At 38.0% G+C, this 22,350-nt stretch overlaps 2 protein-coding genes across 12 annotated transcripts in view; both read right to left on the minus strand.

Annotated features, from left to right (window-relative positions):
* Positions 1-2,346, minus strand: part of ADAMTSL3 (ADAMTS like 3) — a 542,401-nt gene extending 540,055 nt beyond the window's left edge. For 2 of the 4 annotated variants that reach the window (XM_023496559.2, XM_023496553.2), the window contains exon 1: positions 1,616-1,849. In XM_023496559.2, coding sequence (XP_023352327.1) covers positions 1,616-1,752 — 137 coding nt within the window. In that variant the 5' untranslated portion in view covers positions 1,753-1,849. Of the gene's footprint in view, positions 1-176; positions 509-1,615; positions 1,850-2,219 lie in introns of those variants that run through there. The other 2 variants (XM_031955661.1, XM_031955660.1) reach the window with 2 other exon arrangements.
* Positions 2,347-11,894: 9,548 nt separating this feature from the next.
* The window catches only part of SH3GL3 (SH3 domain containing GRB2 like 3, endophilin A3), a 118,409-nt gene continuing 107,953 nt past the window's right edge, over positions 11,895-22,350 (minus strand). For 7 of the 8 annotated variants that reach the window (XM_031955668.1, XM_031955666.1, XM_031955664.1 and 4 more), the window contains 3 exons: positions 19,892-19,995; positions 17,983-18,092; positions 11,895-12,565 (listed from right to left, as the gene is read on the minus strand). In XM_031955668.1, the coding sequence (XP_031811528.1) occupies positions 12,357-12,565; positions 17,983-18,092; positions 19,892-19,995 (423 nt within the window). In that variant the 3' untranslated portion in view covers positions 11,895-12,356. The remainder of the gene's footprint in view (positions 12,566-17,982; positions 18,093-19,891; positions 19,996-22,350) is intronic. The other variant, XM_031955663.1, reaches the window with a different exon arrangement.

The raw sequence follows: 22,350 nt of genomic DNA on the forward strand, positions 1-22,350 counted from the left end.
TCGGAGCAACCCAAACACGAGGAAGGTTTATGTTGCTGGGAAGCTGACTCAGGGGACAACACCCCACGATCAGTGTTGGGATGAGGTATTTCCAATTAGGGAAAAGAAATTGTGGACCTAGGCAAAGCCTTGGCCAGTAAGTGCGGATAGGATATATGGAGTGCGTGCATACGTACGCAGGAGAAGAAAGGGATTTGCAAGTTTTGCTGAGCGCACGTGCGGGTACGTGTGAAAAAACTGCCGCACCCGGGCGCCCCACCTCTTGCGTTCCCATTCGCTAGGGTGGGGCCGCGAGGCGTCTTGCCCCGGGGGCCAGTGTCAGGCAGCGCGGGGGCCAGTGTCAGGCAGCGCGGGAGCCCGACCTACACCCCGGCTCCAAATCTCCACAATCTGGGAGCGCAACCCAGAGGCCAGATATCTTGGAACGCCCCGCCAAGGCTTGACGTGTGCCCGAAAAGGCTTTCTGGTTTAGGTTCCACGTGGAACCCGTCCAGAAATGGAGCGAGGAGTCCAGAGAAACAGTCCTGAAGCGACTTCCGAACAGACGCTGGGTCCGGCCCGTGACACCGCCGCGGGATTCTTTGCAAACCCGGAAGTCCCGAAATCAGAGCCATCTCTTCTTCTTATCCCCCCCTGTCCCGAGGCCCTGCACCTGCACGTCTGCCGGTGGCAACCTAAGGATGCCCCCGAGACCCTACAGGTACTCGGAGACTGGGAGGTCGCCAAAGCAACCCCGACTTTTTCCTCTGCTTTGGAGTTGTACCTAGTCTAGGACACCCTGAATCTCAGACAACCAGGGGTCGGAGAAGAAAGTGGGCAACTAACGGGGGGGTGGATTTTTGCATATTTTCCTTTCAGTTTCAGGAAATAGGCAAAAGATGACGTTGAAGAAGTGTTAAAGTTGTAATGGCCCGTGGTCATTCCTAACTTCTGTTTCGCGGAGCTGGGAAGTGCAGCGCCCCCACCGATGCGGAGCCGCTCTGTCCGTGGGTGGATGGATGGCTCCGCGCTCATCTGGAGAAAGCATTAACGGGACCCGACCTAATGCGATCCGCAAATGTGCTGCTTCTTCCGACCTGTCGCGACTTCTTCGCGCCAGCGCCCCGCCGAAGTGATGCAGAGTTCCCGGGACGCTTCCCCTTGCTCGGGTCTCGTCCCCGCCTAGTAGCCCACAGTCCCAGCTAGTGGCCCGTCACCCGTGTCCCTCTCCCTCTTCACACATATACACGCACACTCATTCACTCAGTTGCCTCTAACTGCGCCCCAGTTTTCTCGAATCCGCACCCCCCACTTCCCCACAGACCGCCCTCCTCTCTTCAGACAGCCGCGGCCCCTAGGATGACAGTTCTATAGATCCTCCCTTGGGATTACTCTGGTGGGTCTCTCTCTCTTCCACTCTTGTCATAAATGGGACAAGTTCCCCTCCTGTAGTGGTAAAGTCGGTCCCTTTAACAAGAGGCCAATTGGTGAGAATTTCGGCTGCTTGGCTCCTTCTAGCCCTCGGCTCAGCTAGCTCTAGCCTCTACCTTAGTGCCATCGCAATCCGAAGACTTCGGTCCCCTCCCAAAGGGGCTCCCTCGCCCCCTCCACTTTCTCCATCTTCCACTGTACCCACCTTGCACCGATGACCTGTACTCTGTCGCTTCCACCCAAAGGCCGTTCCAATTCAGTTCGAGGCTGCAAGAAGAGCAGTTGCGATCCCGTCACCACCACTGGGGATGATGCCTTCTCCTTCGGAGCCCAGAGAAGCATGACCTTACTGCACGTCGGTCTCCAAGCCGCGGCGTCGCAGCCGCCAAGATGTTAAATGGTGCTGGAGCCGAGGCTGCCCCACCTCTCCATTCCACCCAACCCCCCCTAACCCCCCGCCCTTCCCTCCTATCCCCACTCCTGGGACTGCCCCGGCGCGGAGCACTTGCGGGAGCCAGACTCGGGAGAGCGCGCGCGCCGCCACCTGTAGCACCAGAGCAAGTGCACTGGACCACGATCCCCACCCCCACTGAAGACCTCCCCCCCACCCCCCCAGATGTCCACTGTCCCAGAATGGAGTTTAGCCTCCAAGACGGCTTCCCATAACCGAGGCATCTCTCCTTCCATCACACACAGTCACTATCCTTTGCAGCAGAACTAGCAGGGCAACCCCACCAAGAGTTAGGGGGAAAAGGGTCCAGAGGCCCCGCTTCCCTTGGGGGCAGGTGACTACTCAATGAATAAGGTACCTTAGGCTAGGAGACTTGGTCAGAATCCTCCTAGCCCGAGTTTGCAGGAAGCCATTCCTTGCCCAATGGCTCCTGCCAGGTGTCGTGCCAAAGGCAGGGATTACAGCCCCGGGCGTGTTATGGTGGAAATGCTGCAGCGTTACAAAACGTAACCAGCATGCGAGGGAAGGGTGGGGAGGAGGAATATGTTGCAAAACAAACTTGAGAGCCTTTGCAGCACTGAGGACAAGGTAGACTAAGGAATAATAAACCTAAAGATCAAAACATACTCAAGTACTGCACAGAGGTTTAATAGAGTTTTACCTTAAACATCTGTCTTGTGCCTGTAAAATCTGAGAGCTTTATGCCATGGTATAATATTTAAAACAGCGAAAACCCTAGTGGCTAACTCTTTATCCAGCTCCTTGGCTGGGATGGGTACAAGCTATTAAAATAATTTTTACCTTCACCTCGTCCCTCTTTTTGGAAGCTCAGGAGACACACGCACCTAGTACATGAAATCGACAAGGACAGTAAAACTCCTCGCTATTGTACGTGTGCCCTGGACACTGAAAGTACGAACTAAACATAACCGATGAAGGGCTTGCTAAAATATGCTGAGTTGGAAACTTTTCCAAATTGCTCACACTTCCGCGAGGGCACACCAGCCTCCCCATTAGCTGGGAGCTGAGCGCTCTCTAGTGGAACAAGTGCTCCTAACTGGAGCGCTTGCAATATGGAAGCGCTAGACTCTTAGTTTGGCTGGAGGGGGCTTGTGACGTGGACTGGTTAAGCCAGGGAAGGATGGTTAGGCCGAGTTTGGGATTTTTTGCCACATGTGGTGGAGGTTTTTCATTTGTAATTATGTGTTACTAAGAAGGGAGGTCGCTGGCTGGTGGAGAGCTGGCTTTTTAGGGCCAAGAAGGCCTGGATTCAAGTTCCGCCCTGGTACATCTTGGCTTTGTGATCCCTACACGAGTCTTTTAACTTATACGTGCCCTGGACAACTCTCTAAAAAAAGACAAAGTGGCAAAGGAAATGATAGGGGAGTACGTGGACTTATACCCGTGAAATTACAAATAGAGACTCTATTCTATTAACTTGGAAGTTTTTGTTTGCTTTCGGGTACAGATGAGTTAACAGGCATTTATTAAGTATCCGCTATTGACGAGTACTGTTTTCTTTCCCGTGCCTTAACTCACATTTTTTTAGTATGGACCTAACCCAATTATAAAAAAACTAGAGAACCCTACTCCTCTCCAAGCCGAATCGTACCTATCACTAGAGAAGCAGAGGCAATAAGTAGCGTGAGAAAAAGAAAAAATAAAAAAGACATGGAGCAGAACACAAGAGGTACGTGGGACATGCCGAATATAAAACTGGTGTAGGGAGGGAATAAAGGAAGAGAAGGACAGCGTGGTCGTTGTCAAGCTATCCACCACTGCAGTATTTAACCATACTTCCCACTTATTTCTGAAGCAGCTGCACAGTGCTCCTCTGCTAGAAACCATGAATGGAGATGGTTTTGGCCAGGCTTATATTAAGCAACAACAAAGATGGAGAAAGCTGTTCTCACACACGAGCCAGACACCATTATTACATAATGACTCCAACCTGTTGACGTTGGAATCATAAGGACCTAGGTTCCTGAAATCCTATCTCCTTTTTGTACTAAGTAAGTGACTTTGGACAAGTCACAACTTCCCAGAGCCTATTTCTTCATCAGTATGACGAGAATAGCACCTGCCTCCAGGGTTGTTATGAGGATCAAATGAGATAATGCAAACATTAATGAGATATAAATGTGAGCTATCATTATTAGCTATTACTCTCCCCTCCCCAATTAAATTTATATCTTGCACACTTCTAGGGAAAAGAAAATTAAGTGAACTACTTGTGAGGTTGAAATAACTTCTTTGAAAATAAAATTATAACCCCAAGTAAAATCTGTTTCTTCATCCACCCGCCTCCCTCCTCTCCAACTTAAAAAAAAAAAAAAAAAAAAAAAAAAACTAAAGGTGTTTGAAAGGACTTTATTCATGATTAAAAACATGGTTCCAGAGGGAAAATATGATTTTTGTAGAAAGCAAGCTTACAAACTCATAAGAGCAATCTGATTGTTAAACTAATAAACAAATGGAAGACAGGGAATGACGGAGTAGAGATTAGAAACAACAACAACAAAAAAGATCCAACTAAAGCACCCTGATTTTTTCTTGAGGCCCAATAAAAGGGAAAAAAAAAATAGTAGTTTGAGAAAAGCCTTCAACTATCTGGAAAACAGCCTTCCCAAGTGACTCATTTCCCTAAGGGTTTTTGGCGGACTGGGGTTTGACTGTTGTTACATAATTCGTAGCAGTAGAAGTGAAAGGATACTATATACAGAAGGGATCGTGTTGGGATAAACATCGCACTGTCTTACACGGGCCTTCAGTTCAAAAACAAGGTTTAAAATAAATTTTACCTCGTTCCTCTTTTGCATGTCATTCACTTTGGCCCATAAAACGAAGCAGTCTGTTTAGTCTGTCTTCCTACTTGTTTCTTATGCCCTCAATGTTGCAATATTTGGGTTGGAAGCACCACAAAGGAATACTTGAAAAGTGTTTTCAAATTTTAATTCAATAAAAACATTTCTATGCATTACCATTTGTAAAACACTCAGCTCTGGCACTTTAAATAGCTTATGGCCAATAAAGCATTTTTATTCCTTATTTACAAAGCGAGACATACTGCACATGACCCATTAGCTTGCTTACTTCCAGGAACCTGAATTCACACTTTAGTAAGCTTTTTTTTTCACTCCCAGGCAGTATTTCTCAGAAGAGGGGATGGAAGAGTCTGAAAGCATTATCAGAAACTTCTAAGCGGGTTGTAGGGAATCCTCACTACATGTTTTTTTCACAAATCCTCACAGGATGGTAAGGAGGGAAAAAAGAAAGAGCCTAATTCTCAAGAGTTATATATAGATTCTGACTGTATCAAAGATATATTCTTTACAATATGAAAAGAGCACTTGTCCTGACAATTTCTCTTATTTCCAAATGAGGACATAGGTTTGGACTGAAAAACAAACTCTCCAAATCTGAGAACACAGACCTGTATACACCTGTGATTTCATAAGTATTGATACTTCCTCCATGCATGAAAATTCAAAACTAGTCTATCAGTTAAAGGAGCTGCTCAGAGACAATGTGACTCTAGATGACTTGCTCACTGTCCCAGAGTATGTTTCAGAGGCAGGTCTTGAATGAAAGTCTATTTGACTTCAAGGGCTTTATCAACTAGACCATACTGCCTCAAGTACATAATACATACATATTTAAATGTGTTATGGGCAAAATGTTTTATAGTTTGAATTCTAAGAGCCAAATTTGTAGGTATTATGAATAGAAACCATTCCATGATACCACAGGTATCATAAATAGTGCTTAGGATAGAAGACATATTTGTTTGTTCCATTAAAAAGGACACATCTGAATTATGTTTTCACAGTAGTTTTATTTTTTAAAAAATTAGGTGTGGTACACAGCAGCCTAAGATAAAACAATTCTGATGTTTCCATCTGAGCATTTACATTAACCATTTAACCTAGGATCAATATTCTTGGTATTTTTTCAGTGCTTTTCACTTTGGACACCATCATGATCTCCAGTGGCTTCCAGTACTAATAAATGTCGTCAAAATTTTGTTGTCCTTTATAAATTAAAGGAAAGATAACTTCCAATATCATAAACCAGAGCAATAATAATTATGACGATAATTGGCACTTTTATATTACTTTGCTTTTACAAGTATGCTTTACATACTTGTTTTTACAATATGTCCTCTACATATATTGTCTCATGTAAACTTATAGCAAACTTTTGAGGTGTAGATTTTTAAAAAATTTTACAGTTGTAGAAAGTGAAGTTCAGTAGGATTTGGTGACTTTGACACAGGTAATGTCAGAAGTGGAACTGGAACTTTTGTCTTAATTACAGGGCCAGTGATTTACCATTTTAGGATGTTAAATCACCTCTCAAAGGGGAAATGTTGCTTAGCTGATAGATCATCATTTTCTAAGAAAATTAATAACCATATGAACAAGGAGCCATTGGATATAGAGTTAGAATTCTTGGACAAGGTCCCAAAAATTGTTTTATAAACAATGAATTGGCAAATGATTTAGAGATTGTGTAGTTCAGACAAGAAGGAAATGAAGTCAGACAACCTGGGTAAAGGCCCAGCTTTGACCAAATCATTCTCTGGTCCTGAATTCTTCCTCTATAAAATGAGAGGATTGGACCACATGGCCTCTAATGTCCCAGCTCTAAATCTGTGATGCTATGTGAAGCAGTGACCTTCCTCAAGTTCCTAGCAAGAATTAAGTGGCAGAACTGGAATTAAAACCTTGTTCTCTGGGCTCCTGATTCCTCACACTCCTGTCAAACTACGCTGCCTTCCTTTCACACAAAGATTTTACGCCCTGGACACAAGGAAAAAGGAAGAAAAGACCAAATAGATGGAGGAAGATGGAGAGGCTAAGAAGCTGAGACTATACAGAACAATGGGTAACAAAGGTACTAAGAAAATTAGGATCTGGGGGCCATGCTCAGAGTAAAAGTAGAGTCCAGGTCAGATTCAGTAGGCAGCCAAAGATGAACAAGAGACCATAATGCAAATGAGCCAACAGGGAGTCAGGGAGCCTACAGTTATCAAAGACCCACAGGCACTTAATAAATACTAGTGGACTGATTATTACATAGATAAGACTACATGACTATACTTGTTGATATCAAAAGGTGAGGATCAGGGAAAACCAACAAATAACTAATTTTAGAAAACTTTCCACAAATGAGATAAAATTAAACTGATTGCTAATCCAGATGATGGGTCAGTGGTTCTCTACTCCATCCTATAGTGTGAATAACTATATAAAAATAAACTTCTTTAGACTTCAAAATCATGGAATGGCTGGCTGAGAATACAAATATTTGTTAAATATTACTTCTGGAATAAAACTCTGGAATTTAAAATATTACTGTTCTTACATATTCTAGTTGGATATAATTTTCCTTTACTTGGCTGTTTTTTATGGGCTAAAGTGATTTGCAGTGTCTTTGTAATTCCCCTGGAATTTATTAAGATGTATAAATTGTCTCAGAACAATGAAAGTAAAAGGTAAAATTTTTCTTAAAGTAAGCTCATATTAAATAACAAGAAAATTTAATTAACCAACACTTATTTTTGCAAAAGGTTTTCATTTCTGGTTAGCCTAAGTTCCTATACTTGGCTTTGCTATTTTAAAAAGCAAGTTTGCTATTTTAAGACCAAGAGAGTAGTATTTTGTTCACTGAATATTTTATCAAAAAGAAGCCAGCACAGGCAAGCAGAGATTTTACAGGGATACAATGAGATTTCCTTTTAGAAGAAAATTTAGGATGTCTGAAACTTTGTTCCAATCAATCCTTCGCATTTATTCTAAATCTATTATGTTCCAAGCCCTATTCTAAGAGTTGGGGGTACAGAGACAAAAAGGAAATAATGCCTGCTCTCCAGAAATTTACATTACACAGTGGTAGACATGTACATAAATAAGTGTACGTGAAACTTGTGAAAACATTTCCAATTATTCAGGGAAAAATGGAGATTGCATTAATTTTAAAACCAAATTATCCCTCAATGATCCAACGACTTATCTGTGACATTTTAGCATCTAAGAGATCAGTTAGGTAGTATTTTGTCTTTCTCTTTGAATATATTACAGTAACTTTATTGCAGCAATTAAACTAGGCAAAGAAGTGATGTTTTTTCTACCTGGGATGTTCCCTCAATTCTTATCCTCAATTCTTCACTGAGGCGAAATGGAGTGGTAGTGGCATAGCCTTCAAGGCCATGCTAGCTGGATGTGAGCTTAAAACTCCAAGTACAGTTCTGATGAGAGTCTGTATATCTATCATTTCACGACTAGCCCAAGTTAAAAAAATAAAAACAAGCCAAAAAGTCCCACACAAACTACTATATTGTCTAGAGAGTGATATATTTTTCAGCCATGACATTTTGGAAGAGCATCTGCTAGCCTTGGGTTCTTAACCTTTTTGCAGATTATGGAAAATGAAAGGTTTTATCAGACTGCCAAAGAATCCTATCTTCCCCTTTTCAGACAAATGTTTTAAATGCATAAAATATATTGAAAGGAAGGGTATAGAGACAATAGGTGGGGTTAGGAGGGGAATAGGATCAGTTTTGGTGGTGGGCATAGCCATAAAATAGCTATGTATAATAGCCTTTGTTCTTAAATTTTTTTTCTTGTCTTTTCACTGTCTTCTATGATGTTGTTCAGAATCTGATTTTTTTTTTTTTTGGCAAGTTGCATGTTAGGCCATTTGAGAAGCCTACAGTAATTCCTAGATTCTTTAGTTTCCTAAGATCATCCAGAGCCCATCTTCTTACAAGTGGGGTTTATTTTTCCCCAAAATGCATTACCTCATACTCATAATATCATAAGATTTTGACAAGCAAAGAGTCCTTTTCAGAGATCACCTAGTCCAACTTCCTGCTTAAATGAAGGAGTTGAGGCTCGTACTTGGTGACCTGACCATGATCACAAGAGAAGGTGGGTTATCTCTCCTTAGAGGTCTTCTGGCAGAGGCTTGGGTATGCCCAAGTGGGTAGTGGGGATTCCTTCTGGGTATAGGATGGACTAAATGGATACTCGGGTCTCTTTCAGCTCTCATATTCTGCATATAAGATAGTATCAGAAGCAGGATTTAGATTCAGATCTAACTCCAAATTCTCCACACCATATTACATTTATCCACACTGAAGTTCATCTACTCTTTGCCTACTCACATTACCCAGTGAGATCATCCTGCAGTATATCCTCATCAACTTCACATTTCACTACCCAAGAGACCTTAGCCATTCATCTGGAAAAGTAGATATTGGACTGTTCAATCTCACTTTCATATTATTTATAAAAATGTTAAATAGCATAAGTTACATGAGCAAGAAATCTAGGAATAACAAACTAGGTTGGCATGAAGAAACTATGCCAAACCTATTAGTAGTAATCATTCAATGTTTATAATATTCATGGTGATAAATATAAATTTTAGCGTGAAACTCTAGAGAGACCATTTAGTCCAGAGATTCTTGACCACCTTGAGGTCATGGGCCCCTTTGTAATCTGATAAAGCCTAGAAAACCATCCCCTCTAGAATTGTATTTTTAAATGCAAAAAAATAAAGTGCAGATGATTACAAAGCAATTATATTGAAATACACATTTCAAAAGATATTTTTTAAATTTCATGGACCTCATGTCAACTAGTCCTACACATTTATTTTATAGATGGAGAATAAGAGACCTAGAGAGCTCCACTGACTTGCTTAGGGTGGTGACAAAGCGATTCTAAAATCTGGGCCACGTTGTCCTGATATAGTATTTTCATTATACCATATTAAAAATGAAAAGCTTTGTTTTGAGGTCTCCAATATAAAGGTACAGTAGAAGAAAAATTTCATTTTTATCTAGTGAAAATTCATCTACATTTACCAAGAAACAAATTCTTTTTTTAACCATTTTTGGGACCAATGTTCCTGAAATAACATGGAGCAGAATGTTTATATGATTTCTCTGTGTGGATGGGTGTTGATGCTGAAAGTTGCAAAATGGGTGCAGATGCAAACTGCATCTATATTAAAGATGTATCTGAAAATATTTCATTATTTGGGCTCATTTTGTCTGTGTTGACAACACATCTTTTCAACAATCATGTCTTTTATTATCATTTTTTTCCTTCTTGCAGTAGAGCATATATAACTAGGTCAAGAAGAAAAGTTAAAAATTCAAGCATGGGAAGATTGCCTGTAGTCTTGCTATGCTTCCAGAGGATGCAGCCTGGTTTGAGATGATTCACATAAACCTTCATGATTCAAGTATCTTAAGTGTGAACTGTGATTTGATTTGGGGCATCTTGTTTCAAAGAAATTAAGGCATTTTTGCAAGTGTGAAGTTGAAAGCAGTCCATTTCCTTGTTATTCCATAGCATTACTGCTAGGACTTCCATTACGTACACTTGTAGCCATCTGTCTTACACCACCCGCAAATGTGGAAATGTCTAGGTGTGGGAAGAAGTCGACAGCTGGCAATGCAAGAACCAAAAGCTGCACTGGAAGGAAAAAAATGGTATTTCTTCTCCCACATTTTTGGATTGTTAGCTAGCAACTAGTTGGCACAGGAAACAGACAGGTAGCAAGCACACTAACTAAGATAGACAGCATGTATTATAACAGGTATAAAATTCTAAACAAGTGTCTGATACATCCCAAGAAGACTAATTCTTTTTTTCTTCGTTAGGCTTTTCTCTTGCCTATATTTTCCCCTCTCAAAAATGAGAAAGTACAAGCATACTTCATCTGTCTGTGAAAATAAATTAAATTATCATTGCACCAGTCTCTCACATCCTTCTGACTCTGTGGTTTACCTCTATCTGTAATTGCCTTTTATGCTTTTTATATTTAGTTTGTCTTTAGAGTTCGCAGGATATTTTTTCATTTACATTAATTTATTTGATGCTCCCAACAATCTTGTTAAATAGGCAGTGCAGGTACACACTCAAGATTCATAGAACAGAGAGGTAGAAGGGATCACAAAGATGTTAGATTTCTCAAATAATGGTACAGCAGGGACAGTGACTTGCCCATGATCAGAGGTAAGGAGGGACAAAGCCAAATCTCAAATTTAGGTTTTCTAATTCCAGGTGTAGTGCATTGCTACAGTCTCTCAATACTTCCAAGTTATCTGACCCATAGATTGAATCATCGGCTAACCAGTTTTTAAACATTTTTTGTTGTTGCTTCATTGACCCCTTTGACAATCTGGTGAAACCTATGAATTCTTCAGAATAATTTTTAATGCATAAAATATATTAGATTACAAAAGAAATGATCACTGAAATACAATTATAGAAATGTTAACCAAAAAAAGTCCTGGATTGTCTGAAATTTATTCAAAAATTACAGGTTAAGAACCTCTATCAGAAATATTGTTTTTCCTCAATAGAAAGGGATTCCTTAATAGCTTCTTGCATCATAAAAGTACTCACTGGCTTAAATCTCTGGACCTCCATGAACTAGGTCCCTTTTTCAGCTCCATTGTCTCTAAAACTCTTTTCTCCCCTTAAAACAAAGTTTGGAGTCTCTATTTTCATAAAACAAACCTTTTGTACTCTTCCCTACTTTTTATTTACTCCAATCTTTCTGACACTGAGTTTGTCTCCCTATATTATGTCCTTGCCTTTCAATCAAATCCATGTTTAAAGAGTCCCCTCCCCTCATGAAGCTTTCTCTGATAAACTACATCTGTGCTCAATTACTTGCTTCACTCCAGCACTTCTCACACAAGCCTATTCACTAACCACTTAAGGATTCATGTTGGAAGTCTTTTTCTACTTACTGTCTGTGAACTATAAAGAAAAATTATAATAGCTGGATGAAATAGGTAAAGTGTGATTAAAAAAAAAAAATCCACAAGCATTCCCAAAACCACTTTGATCTGCAAAGGAAAATCACTTAAGAGCATTAGATAAATGAAGAAAAGGCATTATTATCTCTAATATTTATTAAGCTGGATCAACCTCAGGAAGCTAGAATAGGCTACCACCTAAAGACTGTATTCTATACAAAAACATCTTAAGAACTGAGGACACCAAACTGACTTTTGACTACATAGAATGAGCAATATTTATTAGATTGTTAACAGATAAGTTACATTGTGATGACTGAAAAACTCAGTGACCTCAATTAACATGGAGGCACTGATATTTTTTTTTTTTTAGCTTTATATGTTTTTAAAAGTCACTGCATCTAATAGACAACAAAAACCAGTCAAGAGTTTCTGCAATGAATACAATTTTTTCAAACAACAAGATCCATACACATCTAATCAGTGACTTTGAAGAGACAAAGCAAAAAATGAAAACTGCACTTCCAAGTGGCCAAAAAGGTAAAATATTTATACAAATGAAATACAAAACTCATTAAAAAGAGAACACACATACAAAAGTCATTTAGTCAGTCAAATATATCAAGGGCTTTCACAGAATGCCACAATGAGAGAACACTTGGGTGAATTCATTTCAGTCACAAACTGAGGTCCACAGCTGGAGTGACAAACCTAATGAGGCAAAGGCACTAGCACAGAGACATAATTAATGGGGAAGAATCCAGTTTGCCCTTCAAATATTCCTTCATACCAGTTTTCATCTATTTGATGGGTTAATGTAATGATGTCCCCTTCTTTAAATCCAAGTTCTCCTTCATTTTCAGGAACAAAGTCATAGAGAGCACGACAGCATGGACGATCCATGTGAATCGAAGGACCTGCTCGAGTTGTGTAGAAATAAAAAATGGTCATTAAAAATACAAATACCACTTTACTGAGTCAGGGGGAATTAAAAAATGCAGGCAGATGTGACCCAATACCACTTACTATCTTTGTTATTATCTTAAGTCTGGGGAAAGATTTGTAGGGAAATCTTCTGATTTCCCTGAGATCTCTGATGCTTCTGAGATGTTTCTGCCTATAGTCAATACATATAGTATAACCTATAACCAGGAAGTTATATGAAACAGGAGAGAGAACAAATGCCATTTGCCCCTTACTTACTCGTGCCACTCTTACTGACTCTGACTCATTGCCTAGACCTATCCCATCTCTTTCTTGGCCCAAACTGATCTCCCGGGTCTTGAACTCTTGCCCACAGAGACTTGCATGCCATGATTCTCCTCCCACTTTGCCAGCCTCCTCTGTTACCACATACTGTCCTGCTGCCACATTAGTCTAAGAAGAGAGCAGATGTGAAGATTCTATAACAAGCTTAGTCTTGGACCAACTATTAATATGTAAATCCTTCTAGAAGGAGCCAAAATAGGTAGAAAGAATGATACTCTAACTCAGGATGAGAAACTCCTGACAGATGTTCTTCCCATACTATAGGAGAAGCAGTTTAAAGCCTCAGTCCTTGTGCCATGGTTAGTATGAATAAGTTAATGATGAAACTGTATGATAGGGACAATGGGGAGTATGTTGTTAGTGTGTCTGTGCAATGTGATGTATTAGTGTGCTCTCACCAAGGACAGAACACAGCAGATGACTAGCACAAATCATGGAAGCTCATCCCAATGGGGTCAATATGAGATTGTGCCTCCTATCAATGTGAATGATGAGAGATTAATGCTGAGAATGAAAGTGTGGCATAGGAAATGACTGGCCTTTAAGCCCTGGAATGGCATATGCCAGTGTGTCTGGATGTGGCATGAGAGTGTACCTTGGGTGCATCGGGAACAGCCTGGTGATGGGGTTTGAGTATCAGAGTGAATGGTAAGGTAGGACCTGTGATGAGTCAGGTTTTGTATCCAGGCACAGGATAAGTTCCCAGGTTTCACAGGGAGCACAGTGAGAGCACCACAAAGGGCCAGACAGAGAAAACATCTGACTGGCATCATCTTGAATTCTTGGTCTTCACACAAATAAGACTACCTCAGAGCAGGGAGGAGATAAACCCCAAGTCTGAAAGTGATGGAGTGTGAGGGGACATGTACTAGTCTCTAATTAATGAACACAACAAGTATAAGTCAATTTTAAAGTAATAGCTCTAAAGCTAGAAGAGATCTCTGAGACCATCCCGTCATGGGATCATAGACAAAGAGCTGGAAAGGACCTCAGAGGACAAAACAAAGGATTTACTGAGATCTTGCATGGTACTGGAGGGATTGAAAGCCAGGCCCTTTGTCCTTAACTTCAGCCATTGCTCTTTGGCAATGCCCTACTGCACAAAGGGGCTAGTCCATAAGAAATCTTAAATATCACCAATTATTTACTGAGTTGCACTTGTGCTCAGTACTGTGCTACTAGGAATACTACAGTTCAAGAAATTCTCTTTTCTCACATAAATCAACTTAATAAAAACATACAAAAACATATATTTTATGAATACATATTCACATATGTATAGTTTGTATATAAATGTATATGTCATGAAGTATTATTTTAGAAATTAGTTCATTTAGATGGCTTAATATTGAGCAATTCCACTTTTTAAAAAGGAAGGAAGAGAATGGCAGAGAAATTAAGAACCAAAAACCAATTAGGAATATTGCAAAGCATCTGACTGTGACAGATACATAATCATTTGGTTTTAGAGTTGAAAATTACCTCAGATATCATACAGGCCAACTGATGACTTAAGAGGAGGCATTGAAGCAGAGAGGCCACACATCTAGGTAGTGGCAGGGAGAAGACTAGAACACAGAGTTCCCCACCTCCTAGAGTTGTACTCTCTCTATACCATATTGCTTTCAGACAGACCACAAGACTGCCATGTAAATGTATGGCAAATACTTTTTCCAGCTGAAATATTCTTTAAACAGTTTATAGCAACTTATTCTTTTAAAAATTTCTTTTATTCTATAATTATTTTGCAATCTAATTATGATTTCTTTATAGTGCCTCTAAACCTTCACTGTAGATTATTGGTTCTTTTCCTACCATATAAATCTTCTGAGAATTTAGAGGACATATCTAGTCTAATTCTCTCATTTAGAGATGAAAAAATTGAGTTCACAAATGCAATAAATAGTAGAGCCAGGATTTGAACTCATGCTTTGTGATTCCAAATTCTAAGTTTCTTTCACTTCACCACACTTAAGAGCCCAAGAGAATGGCAGAAAAATTAAGAGCCAAAAACCATTCAGAACATTGCAATATCTATCTAACTCTTAATATAAAATGTTTACCAGTCATACTAGTTAACCAAGCTAGTTAGTTTTATCTGTTAAGACAGTTAAGATATATGCTGACAACCATTCAAAACTTTGAGAATGTGTTAACCAAAAAACCATGATTAATCTTATATTCAATAATAATACTTTATATTTGCAAAGGGTTTAACAGTTTTCAAAGAATTTTCCTACACATCATTTCAAAACAACCCTATAATGTAAAGACAGGTTTAAAAAATGATGAAACTGAGGCTCAGATAAATAAAATGACTTACTCAAGATTTCACCACTGATCTATGGCTCAGCCCTTGAACCCAAGTTTTCTAATTTTATTGGTATTCTTTCCAGTACATCATAAAGACTAATTTCTAAATTTATAATTTGGGAAGTGAATACTGAAGAGCTGGAAAGATCCAAATATTTATGGAATAAGGAAAGTATATTCCACAAGTTGCTAAGTTTTTTTTTTTTTTCTAAAGTTCTAGGTAGAAGGACAAGTCAACACAGAGCTTCTGGGCTCTTTCAGGCAAGGGCAAAGAGAGCTTTTACACCTTAATAGCATTCCCTCCCCCTTTTCTCTTCAAGTTTGGCACAGAAACACTCCTGAATGCTGATGAGGCAAACATGACTGTACGCTCTCAGAGCTTGGACAGTAGGTTATTTTTCCTAGCCAAGCCTTAACCTGGTCTTTTGCCTGCAATCCATCATTACAAGATGTGATTTCTCCATCTTTTTGTCATGCTCTGTTCATTTTCATAATCTAACCAACATAGAGGCTTCATTTCAGACCTGCTTACTCATATTATCAATGGTCCCATCTCACTATAATGATGGATTCATACTGCCTAATTGACCACATTCTTTTCCTTCCTTAGAAAGAAGAAATGATGAGGAAAATGTTCTTGGAGTCCATTTCTGGCAGGGTCCCATCAGCTTCACTTTGAATTGTTAGTGAAATGCTTGACATTTTTTCTTTGCTTTATAAACATTCTGTGGAAATCATTCAGAATGCTAATGGAAAGTAATTTCCCATTAAAACGGACTATAAAATGTCATTTTCATCTGAAACTGTTCCTAAGAAACAAACAGTACAGGCCCCCTTCAACCTCACACATTCCAACCATGACCAATAGAGATGGATGTGAAATGTCCTGGGTTTTAAATGGTTGTCACTGCCAAGGACAATTCAGGAGGCAATGTATTAAAGCCATAGGACAAACTAAGATACATAAAAGAAGGGCAGAAGATAGCAGAAGATGATTCTAGTGGTTGGCCCCATACCCTCCTGAAAAATAATCCTTTACACAGTGAGTAAAAACAATGTCGATTGTGGTCTCTATGAAGAAATATTTGACAGCCCACTTCCAGTGCAATATTTTTTCTGCCTAGGGCTGTAAAGCAAAACAGGGCTTCCCCGCAACTCAGCAATCTAATGTTCTCTGAAAAAAATCTCATTTCCAACTACCTGAGGGAGGCCCCTTGATATATATAGATTACAACACATTAGACTAAACTTCCTTTAACAGTTTCCTGGAAAACAGCTTTGTTTTTTAATGAGATGAATAGGAAAAATCAGTAAATGATGAGACACCAAGTTCCACTTCATTCCATGTGCACCATCTGTGTGCATGTGCTTGCATGCATGTTGTACTTACAATGAAGCTCACAGAACTCTATGTCCTGGCCAGATTCATAGGTCAGATGGCATATTCTCCTAAGTTGTCCCCTAATTTGACATTAAGTGCAGAATTATAGAGCACTATTTCCTAACCATTTCTGTATAGAGTTTTTTTTTTTTTTTTACTGATCCAGAGTGTCTTTATTATTTAAATGTCTTTATGTCTTCCTTTTTTATGTTTGATGAGGGATAGAGAGAATAAGGAGGAGAAGACAAAGTCTCCAGATCTTACCAAGGATAGACTGACATGGATTCTTGGACCTACTCCATTTCTGATCTTCTACCCTTGGAAGCTCACATCAAAATGGTGGTTGACTTTGTATAGAAATCCAACTACCTTGGCCCACTGCAGCTCAGAACTCTTCAATTCAAGAAACCCACCAGTCTGTCTCTTTAGTAGCAAAGATTATGGATGCAATAAAGAAGACCTTATTTCTTAAGGTCTATAAAGTTTTCAAAATCTTTTTCCTCCTTCTTCTAGTTCTCTTTTCCCTGGCATCTCCATATTTTCCCTACATATCTGTCCTCTGAAATACTGGTAGCCCTGACCCTGAAAATGAAAAGGCTAAAGTGGGCCAAGATAAAGAATTCAGATAATTCGCTGTTCTGCAACATAACGTATTTTGAGATAACTGCTGTAATGAGTTAACAACACTCCTACCCCTTTGCCTTCTACAGAGATAAGACTGAACCTTAGAAGAAAAGTGAATCAGGAATAGCTTTTCCTAGGTTTTGAAATCTGTCTTCTGAGCACTCAATTAAGCACTACTATGATAGTCTAGAGTCAAATTTAAACAATATCCTTTTTTAAACAATGCCCAATTTTAAAAGCTAAAGGCTAGGAGCAGCTAGATGAAGCAATGGATCTGAAGTAAGGAGGATATGAGTTCAAATCCAGCCTCAAACATTTAACATATACTAGTTGTGTGACTCTGGGCAAATCCCTTAACCCCAGTTGCCTTGCAGAAAAAGGCATCAAAAGGCTGAAAAGCACTAAAAGTTAAATTAATACTTCCAGTTATTTATTTGTTAAAGTATATAACAATGTACATATGTATGTGTTTGTACATGTATATATATATATATATATATATATATATATATATATATATGTAGTACATATAGTGTATATAGAATAAAAATACAGTATAATATATAATAATCACTAATAATAAATATTTAATAACATTCAAACAAGCAATATTAATGTGAAGAAATCTGTAAATAATTTCCTTTGACATGGGAAAGATTTAGCCATCTTATTAAAACTAAAAGGATAAAGCAAAACAATTATGCAATTTATTCTCTGGATTTAATCAAATGATAAGTCTTACATTCTTACCTTTTTTTATTGAAGAATGGGGAAAATTTTCATGTCTGCCAGCTTTAGAAGTACTGATTGGAGTACTTGGATTGTAAGTATAATTAGAGAAAATAGATGATATGCGTATTCTGTAAAACATATTTTTAAGATATACAAAATATATAATCATTGAAAACTTAAGACCTTAGAATATTAATTCTATTCAGACATTAATCATAGATTTAATTTGAAAGCAGGAAAAATTGGGCAAATTTATTCTGAAAAACCCCAAAAATGCATCTCATAATGTCCAATGATAACTGGGCTCATATAAATTAAATTCTGAAGCTTGCTCTTTCTATTGTTTATATGAATTCATTTATGCCACACTGGATCTTTAAAAATGAGTGTCTCCTAAACATAGGCAGAACTACTAAAAGTTAACAGAAACAAAGAATGTACCTTCTAAATTAGTAAGAAATTAAAAATATCAATATTTTTACTGTGTTGAGTTTTAAATGAAAATTCCCACAAGTTTATTCTTAATAATCTTTTGAAGAGTTCCTTCCACTGTGTGCATATATGTATATAAACACACACAACCATTTTTGTATGTGTATGCATATATATATATAATATACACACTGTGTCTATGAAGGATTTTAGGAAATAGTATTTAATAAATTCTTATTAACAGACTTATCAGTAGATTCCTCTTATCCAACACAGTCCAACAATAAAGAGCTGCAATTAATTAAGATTTGATTTAATTGAGAATTAGTACAAATATTACACATGGATCACAAATTTTCAAAGAATCAAAATGTATTTAATGCTACAGAAAACAATAATTTAATTTTGGATAATTCTGGTGGAACTTCAAAGTCTGGAAAGGGCCTAGAGTTATCTTAATAAACACTTATTATTAATGTACTGGTAAAGTCAGGCATATCTTTCTAGTTTATCTTATCTCAGTCTTCTTACCATTCTCCAGAGAAGGAAAGAGAAGGTATTCCCCATTCTTTACATTTAGCAACTAAATCTTCAAGAAGTTAGAAGTTGCAAATTAGCAATCATGTTAAGAACAGAATCAAAGTACTTCAAATCCAGAGCAGAGAGAGTAAGCAATCTTTCTCTCTCTCTTTTTTTTTTTTTGGTCAAACACTTAGGTAATGAAACATCTTTCATTGTAAAAGTAAAAGAAAAAAAGAGCTAAGGTGGATGCTTAAGATCCCTTTCCTGATAGCCACAGGTACATTTCTCAGTCCATTCAACCAAGACAGCTAACTAAATAAAATTCAGAACCAGTATGAGGATATTAAATAAGATGATATATATGAAAGCACATATTCGACTATATTCAGGTTAGAGTTTATTAGAACATGAACTAGTAAGGATTGTTCCATTTTTATGGTTATCTCCAGTTCCTAATATATAAATACTTAATAAATATTTATTGATTGAGTGTTATCATTAGCATCATCATAATTATCACATCTTGGTAATGACCATATGCTTAGAACTAATGAAACACAGAATAATATTTAAGAAAGAATAAATATTACAAACAAATCAAAAGGCAATGAAAAGATGAATGGTGGGTTAATTAGCCTACTACCATAGAGCACATATTCAAGAAGAATAAATGACATCAGTGAGGTGACTATATAATCAGGAAGATGACAGCCAACAAAGGGCATAATTGGTATGCTCCTCAAGGCAGAGAAGGAGCAAGTGGATGGGCCCTGGTACAGGGGACAGATTCTCCCCAAAAGGGTTTATAGTAAAGCATAGACAATAAGCAAGAGGACCGGGGAAGTCATTATCTGATTTGGTAGGAGGGGATCCCCACATATGAAAATATAAATTTCCCACAATAACAAAACACCAAAAAAGAAAAAGTTGCACATCTGAAACTTTAGATTTTTAACGAGTGGCTCACTCTTACCGGTGCTGTAATTTCCTGTGTAGCTCCAGCAAAATTTCAACAGACTGTCTGTGATAGTCTAGCATGGCTTCTACAAATACTGCCAACTGGCTAACTTGCTCTATCTGCAACAGAGGAGGAGAATTATCTCATGGAACCTTATGGTATACAAGAACAAAAAATGATCAGACTAGCAACAGACAATGATTTATAAAGGAAATCCATCAAATAATCAGCATTATTCAGGCACATCTTACTTCCGTACTTCATCCTTACTTCAATCCAAATATTGGTCTGGTTAAGAGTACCTTATAATTCCTGGTTATTGCATAAAGAGATATTCAAGTTAACTTATGATTTGTGAATTTAATTTAATGTAAACCCAACAAAATGCCTGTTTTTCAAATTAGAGGATATTTTCACAGGAGGTTTCTCTAATTTATAAACCTCATGGACATAACTGCTATGCATGAAAAGGCATTCCAGCTTACAAATGCTTACAAATTCACTAAAGGAGATGCATTCTATAAAATCTCTCTATAGATATTTAATGTCTAAGCAGTGGCAGGAAAAAAAATATTAACCTATCCTCAAATAGGGAAGGGAAAATATGAAGAATTACATGACCAACTAAAGAGATTTGTGGGACATTCATCCATATGATCCCTACAACTCATAGATGACATTTTTTATCATACAAGAAAATAAAAGCAACAGAATTTAAACATTCCAAATTCTCTCCATTTTCAAGAGTCAATACATTTAATGTACTGACTGGGATACTATAGATCACCCAATTTATCAATACTAAGATGAATGTACTTGCCATCTTATCATACTATCAACAAGTGAAAAAACTGGAAATGACAAGACTGAAAAGATAACACTTACGAAGAACACTAAAATTGTTTTCGAATATTTAAATGCTTGTTATGTTTAAGAGGAAATGGATTTGTTTCAAATTTATTTTGAAGGTAAAACTAGGAATAACAGTGTGTATTAGTACATTGAGGGAGGTTTGGTTTTTTTTTTTTATTAAAGTTTTTTACTTTCAAAATATATGCTCAGATAATTTTCAACATTCACCCTTGCAAAACCCTGTGTTCCAAATTTTTCTCTCCCTTCCCTCCGCCCACCCAAGAAGGCGAGTAATTCAATATAAGTTAAACATGTGCAATTCTTCTATACATTTTTCCCACAATTACGGTGCTGCACAAGAAATATCAGATCAAAAAAAAAAAATGAGAAAGAAAACAAAATGCAAGCAAACAACAACCAAAAAGTGAAAATATTATGTTGTCATGGAGGCTTGGTTTCTGGGTAAGAACTTTTTAACTATAACAATCTCAAAATGGGACAATTAAGCAATGAGTTAAATAATAAGCCTGACTACATGATGAATTTCTCATCATGAGGAATTTTTAAGTAAGGGTAGGATAACCATTTATTAGGAATTCTGTAAAAGATACTCATTTCCACTCTGCTAATCTCTCTTCCAATTCAAAGATTTTATGCAAATAACAATGCACTAATTTTGCAACTTTCCAAAGTAATATCTGCTAGCCCTAGCGTCTTAATCCTTCTGTCCTCCTGATGTCACTTAGCCACAAGCAAGTATACTGGGGGGGAGGGAGGAGGAGAATGTTACTAATGATCTGTAAATCAGATGTAAAGGTATTTAGGATTAGAGTTAGGATTAAAGTTGGGAAGGTTTGCAGATTTAGAGGTAAAGAAGATAATGAAAAAAACAACAGATTAGAATTACACAGTGGTAGCTAACTCTGTTTCCTCAGGAAAAGCATTTCTCAATTGTATCCCTAATACTAAGTGCTTCTCTTTTTTAGCCCAATATTTTAATCTTAGCCCAATATTTTAATCTTTCCATTTAAATTCTTTTCCTCCCTACTCAAGATCCTTTTTGCCCCCATCTCCTTCTGAAATCTCCCACTTGAGGGTGGATCAGTTCACGGCTCCACCAGTAGTGCATTGGTGTCCTGGTTTTCCCACATCCCATCCAACATTTATTATTATCTTTTCCTGTCATCTTGGCCAAGCTGAGAGGTGTGGAGTGACACCTCAGAGTTGTTTTAGTTCGCATTTCTCTAATCAATAGTGATTTGGAGCATTTTTTTCATGTGATGGCTTTGATTTCATCATCTGAGGTTCATGTCCCTTGACCATTTGTTGATTGTGGAATGACTTTTTACTTGTATTTGTATTATAGCACTTAGCACATGGCACATATTAAATGCTTAATAAATGTGTGTTGATTCCTGATTAAATCATAAAATGTTAGAAAAAAAAAAATCTCCCATTTATAAAAATCAAGTTAGGCAAAGGTATCAAAGTTGCCAGTTTGACAAGAGGATGTATTCAAAATCTACTCACAATCATGTGGGAAAAGCTTATTACACCCTACTCACATGAGTTTTGTTTCAAATGTTTAAGAGAATGCTAGCATTTCCAGTCCTTCAAGAAAC

This window comes from Sarcophilus harrisii, chromosome 2, assembly GCF_902635505.1.
Source record: "Sarcophilus harrisii chromosome 2, mSarHar1.11, whole genome shotgun sequence".
NCBI lineage: Eukaryota > Metazoa > Chordata > Mammalia > Dasyuromorphia > Dasyuridae > Sarcophilus > Sarcophilus harrisii.